Below are 6,891 nucleotides of genomic sequence, written 5' to 3'. Positions count from 1 at the left end.
ATTTGTTTGAATGACAGGTCCTGGAAGGTCAGCCAGTAAATACATTGGTTACAACTGTGTTCGCAAAGGATCTTGATGAAGGAAACAATGCAGAAGTTACATATTCAGTATCTTCAGGTAAAAGCCACTATTCATAAAGTATTGAGAGCTTTTAGAATTTCCTCTCCCATTTATCAACTATGTCCTTCTAGGAAAACAGATTCTGTTTTGATTACTCACAATACTCTAGTTAACTTTGAAAATAATATCAAAGTACAAATGAAATATATTTGCAAAGGATCTTGATGAAGGAAACAATGCAGAAGTTACATATTCAGTATCTTCAGGTAAAAGCCACTATTCATAAAGTATTGAGAGTTTTTAGAATTTCCTCTCCCATTTATCAACTATGTCCTTCTAGGAAAACAGATTCTGTTTTGATTACTCACAATACTCTAGTTAACTTTGAAAATAATATCAAAGTACAAATGAAATATATTTGCTACTGTCAAAAGTCACTTTCATTTAAAAAAAAAAAGAATTTAAAAGTTTAATGAAAAATTATAGTAGTTTTTAAAAATATATTCTAAATAGAAACTATCCATCAATGAGAATAATAATGGCTATATATTGAAATACATCTGATATGTTTAAATTCATGCTTAATGATTCTTGAAACAAAAACAAGACAAAACTTTACTTATCATAGTTGGAGCCTTGGAGGAGGTTAGTGAACAAACCCATTATTTCAAAAACTGCTAAATAAAAGTTTAGCATCAAGCATTTGGCCTGCCTTTCCTATAATAAACTGTTCCACTTTGCTACCAAAAGTAAATAAGAGGAAGTTTCTCTTTATTGAAATATTCCAGCTAATAAATGAGGAAGGTCTGATAAAACAGAATATTATACTTTGCAATGCCTCATGAATCTTAGTGGATCTAGGCTTTGCATCAACAGGAGCCAACATCAAAAACAAAGGGCAGCCAGACATGTGCCTCTGAAGGGAAACATAGCATTTATGAAATAGTCCTGCCAAAAAATCAAACCTGAATCTCATCGGTTCTCTAGATCTACCTCCCAATTTAAGGAAAACACAGAGGATAGAGAAACATATTAAGCTACACACTGGAGATGCAATAGCCAAGTCTAGATCTTGGGAAACTTCAGTATACATGATGTAGTTTCTTTAATAAATGAATTGCAAGGACAAAACAAAGAGGTAGATGACAGGAATCCACAGGTTGAAGATATATGCAATATATGAACTTATTTTGATCCTAATTTGAATAAATTTTTTTAAAAAGGTACAAATATTTATGAGCTGGTTGGAAATTTGGAAACTTACTTGATATTTGGTGAAACTAATGAATCATTATTAATTTTTAAAGTATAATATGGTACTGTGATTATGTTAAAAATATTCCTTATCTTTTAGAGATGCATGTTAAAATATATGCAGAAGAAATTATACGATTACTGGTACTTGCTTCAAAAAAAATAGGGGAAGGGAAGTATATAAATTGGCAATAGATTAAATAAGATTGACCATGAGTCAGTAATTATTGAAGCTAGGTGATGGGCACATACGATTACTGGTACTTGCTTCAAAAAAAATAGGGGAAGGGAAGTATATAAATGGGCAATAGATTAAATAAGATTGACCATGAGTCAGTAATTATTGAAGCTAGGTGATGGGCACATGGGAGTTCATTACATCATTTTGTCTACTTTTTTTTGTATGCTTGAAAATTTCCATAGTAACATTTTTTTTTAAATCTGTTATGTTTCATGTCTATATTTTTAGTGTCATTTTTGTGTTCATCCTCTCATAGACCTTAAGACAAATAAATCTTCCAGATGATCACAGATATATTAGATTAACTGATTCTCTGTTTTCTGGGTGGTCAATTAACATTAATTTCTTAATTTTTTGTGTGTGTAGAAGATTCTTCTGATCACTTTAAGATTGATGCCAACAGTGGTGAAATAAGAACAAGCACAATACTTTCATGTGATTATAGACCTTCCTACAGGATGACTGTCATTGCCAGTGACCAGGGAGTGCCTGCTCTTCAAGGAAAGGCAGTTATTAATATTCAGGTAATATCATCACCATAAAATGTGGAAGGATGTTCTGAAGGTTTCATTTCATTTTCATTCAAGTGCATAGGGTGAAGATACATCTAATATATGAATACTATTCTAAGAGAGCACTGAACATACATATTTTCCTGTTTGATATTACCAAAGAAATGATTTAGGTCCAAATTATTTTTTAAATTATTTGTATAGTTCTTGACAAGATGTTCATCACTGTATGGGCAATTATGTTGCTTTATTTATGATGAACAGAAGGTGTCTTTTCTTTTACTTGTTCCTAATTGCAAGGACCTGATACTTTGTAAGAGAAATTTATATGTGAACAAATGGCCACATAATAAATCACATAGTTTTTAAAATTTTTTTAAATTTAGAAAAGTCACCTGAGATCTATATTTTAAGGATTTACTTTAATCATAATGACCAAACATGTTGTGAAAAGTCTTCATAATAAGAAAAATTTATACCGACCAGTCAAAAACAAGATGACTCTGCATAGCTAGACTTCTTTGTTCATGCACATGATAATCATTAATATTAATATGGGTATATAAAATAATCAAGGATATTTATCCTGCAGAGTTCTGTTTCCAAGTTATATTCTTTATTTTTTAAGGTTATGTGGGTTAGGAGAAAAATGTATATGGTCAAATATCCAGTTTCTTGTTTAAGACAAACAAAGGCACATGATACTTAAATGCACACAGATGTTGTCATTATGGGTAGGTTGGTCTCTAGGATTTAAGGTAATTTGGAGAACTATCGCACATTCCCAGTGAAGAATCACAAAGCTGCAGTTCAGCTTAACTACAGTACGACCTCAATCACTTATCATTCCAGACATTACAACAATCAGAAAAGTGGAAAATTCTGTAGTTTCTTATCTCCTAAATACTATGCAATTTTCAATCTTCTGAGACATACTGGATTTATATAACAAAAAAACATTTTCTCACCAATTAACATATGTTTATTACGCAAATGAAAGGAATTAGCTTCAAAATAATATCATAACATGTATTGATTGAATTGTTTAAAAAATACATCAAATTGGGCCGGCCCGGTGGCGCACTGGATTAGTGTGCCGCTTGGGAAGCGCGGCTGCGCTCCCGCCCGAGGGTTCGGATCCCACATACGGACCGGTTCCCTCTCACTGGCTGAGCGAGGCGCGGGAGCGACCCCGAGGGTTGCGATCTCGTTGCCGGTCCCCGGTCCGGTACGGGCGCGACACTGAGGGTTGCGATCCATTGCCGGACAGGAAAAAAGACAAAAGACAAAAAAAAAAAAAATACATCAAATTAACAGCTCTTTTTTTTTCTTTTTTCAGGTGATCCCACTATCCAAAGGGAGAACTATCATTTCTCAGAATATTAGACATTTAGTTATACCAGAAAACTTAAAGCCTGCAAAAATAATGAGCTTGATAAAGTCACCAGATCACCTTCAGCAGCATCAAACTACAAAGTTACATTTTAGTATTGTTGCAGATGACAGGGATAGTCACTTTGAAATTGACAGCTCAACAGGAGACTTGTTCCTTTCTAAGGAACTTGATTATGAAATGACATCGCATTATCTTTTCAGGGTGATTACTGAAGACCACAGCAAAAATCCTCCTCTGAATAGCACAGCCTTCCTCAGTATTGATGTGGAAGATCAGAATGACCATTCCCCGTCTTTCCAGGATGAGTTCATTGTGTTAGGGGTAGAAGAGAATGTTCCTGTAGGGACCCTGGTGTATGTCTTCAATGCCAAAGATGGCGATGGCAGTTTTTTGAACAGCAGAATACAATACTTCATTGAATCCCACCACCCTGTTATGAATCCATTTCTCATCCACCCCTCCCATGGCACATTAGTCACTGCATCCCCCCTTGACAGAGAGAGCATTCCAGCTGTCATCCTGACAGTAACCGCCTCTGATCAGGCTGTGAATGTGACAGACCGGCAATTGAGATCGCTGACAGCAAAAGTAGTGATTTTGGACGTAAATGACCACAGCCCCATGTTTATGTCTCTCCCCATTGCCCATGTCAAAGAGGATGCCGCTGTGGGCTCCTTGGTGCATCATGTAACTGCTCAAGATCCCGATGAAGGAAGGAATGGAAAAGTGACGTACAGCATCCTCTCGGGAAATGAAAACGTGGCCTTTTTGCTAGATGAGTTATCAGGTACAGTTCCCCAGATGTTACTTTTTTTTTGCATTTAATTCCTTTTTATTGTGGTCCGAAAACTTAACATGTTACCTACCTTCCTAGCAAAGTTTTAAGTGTACAATACATTATGGTTGACTATGGCTACGACATTGTACAGCAGAGCTCTACAGCTTATTCATCTTGCTTAACTCAAACTTCAGTTTCTCGCCCTTTGCCCCTCTATCCAGTCCCTGACAACCACCATTCCACTCTTTGATTCTATGAATGTTACTATTTTAGATACTTCATATAAGTAGAATCATGCAGTACTTGTCTTTCTGTGACTGGCTTATTTTACTTATTTATAATATCCCCAAGGTTCATTCATGTTGTCGTCACATATTGCAGAATTTCTTTCTTTTTAAATGCTGAATAGGATTTCATTCTATGTATGTATCACATTTTCTTTATCTGTTCATGTGCTGATAGACATTTAGGTTGTTTCCACATCTTGGCTATTATGATTGAAGCTGCAGTGAACATGGGAATGCCGCGATCTCTTCAAGACCCTGATTTCAATTCTTTTGGATAAATGTATAGAAGTGGAGTTTCTAGATCATTTTAATTTTTTGAGTAACCTCTGTACTGTTTTCCATAGCAGCTGCAACATTTTGCATTCCCACCAACAGTGTGCAAGGGTTCCAATTTCTCCACATCTTCACCAACACTTGTATTTTGATTTTTTGTTTTGTTTTGTTAATAGCCATCCTGACAGTGCTGAGGTGATATCTCATTGTGGCTTTTATTTGTATTTCCCTATTGATTAGTGACATTGAGCATTTTTCATCTACCTGTTGGCAATTTCTATGTCTTCTTTAGAGAAGTGTCTATTCAAGTCCTTTGTCCATTTTCTAATCAGATTATTTGGGTTTTGTTTGTTTGTTTAGTTGCAGGAGTTCTTTATATATTCTAGATATTAACCCCTCATCAGATATATGGCTTGCAAATATTTTCTGGCATTTCATAGGGTGACTTTTTCTTTGCTGTGTAGAAGCTTCTTAGTTGAATGTAGTCCCACTTGTTTATTTTTGTTTTTGTAGTCTGTGCTATTGTTGTCATACCCATGAAATCATTGCCAAGACAAATGTCACAGAGCTTTTTGCCTGTGTTTTCTTCCAGGAGTTTTATACTTTCCGGTATCACATTAAATTCTTTAATCCATTTTGATTTTTATGTACGGTGTAAAGTAGGGTTCTAACATCATTTTTGTGCATATGGATATCAAGTTTTCTTACACTATTTGTTGAGGAGACTATCCTTTCCCTATTATGTATTTTTGGTACCTTTGTCCAAGGTCAATTTACCACATATGTATGGATTTACTTCTGGCTCTCTACTCTGTTCCATTGGTCAATATGTCTGTCTTTATGCCAGTTCCATGCTGTTTTGCTTACCGTAGCCTTGTAATATATTTTGAAGTCAGCAAGTGTGATGCCTCTAGCTTTGTTTTTTTCCTCAAGATTATTTTGGCTATTTGGGGTTCTTTGAGATTCTATATGAATTTTTTGTTTGTTTTTCTATTTCCTCTAAAAATGCCATTGGAATTTTTATAGAAATTACATTGAATCCGTAGATTACTTTGGTTAGTATGAACATTTTAACAATATTAGGTCATACCATGAACACAGTATGTCTTTCCACTTAGTTGTGTCTTATTTAATTTCTTTCATCAGTGTTTTGTGGTTTTCAATATACAAGTTGCTCATCTCTTTAATTAAGTTTATTTCTAAGTATTTTATTCCTTTTGGTGTTATTGTAAATGGGGTTGGTTTCCGAATTTCCATTTGGGATAGTTCCTTATTAGTATTATAGAAATGCAACCAATTTTTGTATGTTGATTTTGTATCCAGCAACTTTATTGAATTTATTTGTTCTAACAGTTTTTGGTGATGTTTGGAGGGTTTTCTATATATAAGATCATGCTGCCTGCAAATATGGATAATTTTACCTGTTCCTTTCTGATTCAGATGCCTTTTATTTCTTTCTGTCACTTTCAACTAAAGTTTCTCATCACTTACTTATATTTATCCTTTTCATTTTCCTCTCTTAAACTGATAGTTCTCAAGATCATATGCTTTTAAAATTTTTAACTTGTTATACTGCTTAACTTTTATATGTGATAGGCACAGAAGCTGGATTTGGAGAGCCAACTTTAATTGGCCTGTTTGTTGCTACTGACCATGCTTTATAGCTAACTCACATTTCACAGACCAAATATACAGTGGCAAACCTTTGCCCCCATGTGGGTCATTGCAAGGCAGGAGATAGTACCAAAAGTGAATCAAGGCAGAAACATGACAAATCAACAGCATTATTCAAAGGCTTTAGTATGGAAATTTATCTTTAAGATTATATGAACATATACTTGTAAATAGTTGAAAATATCATTATTATTTTTGTGTTTGTATGTATGGCGGGCCAGTACCCATGACCTTGATGTTATAAGGCTGTACTCTAATCAACTGAGCTAACCAGCCATTTTTTTCTTGTAAATAGTTGAAAATATCATTATTATTTTTGTGTTTGTATGTATGGCGGGCCAGTACAGGGATCTGAACCCATGACCTTGATGTTATAAGGCTGTACTCTAATCAACTGAGCTAACCAGCCATTTTTT

At 34.6% G+C, this 6,891-nt stretch overlaps 1 protein-coding gene across 1 annotated transcript in view; it reads left to right on the top strand.

The window, feature by feature from the left end:
• Positions 1-6,891, top strand: part of LOC103601717 (protocadherin-23-like) — a 125,042-nt gene that overhangs the window by 40,630 nt on the left and 77,521 nt on the right. Inside the window, 3 exon segments of the mRNA XM_008586139.1 lie at positions 18-117; positions 1,922-2,079; positions 3,407-4,250. Of these exon segments, the coding sequence (XP_008584361.1) occupies positions 18-117; positions 1,922-2,079; positions 3,407-4,250 (1,102 nt within the window).

Source organism: Galeopterus variegatus, unplaced genomic scaffold (assembly GCF_000696425.1).
Source record: "Galeopterus variegatus unplaced genomic scaffold, G_variegatus-3.0.2 Scaffold3850, whole genome shotgun sequence".
NCBI classification, from domain to species: domain Eukaryota; kingdom Metazoa; phylum Chordata; class Mammalia; order Dermoptera; family Cynocephalidae; genus Galeopterus; species Galeopterus variegatus.
This window is presented reverse-complemented; position numbering and strand designations above follow the sequence as displayed.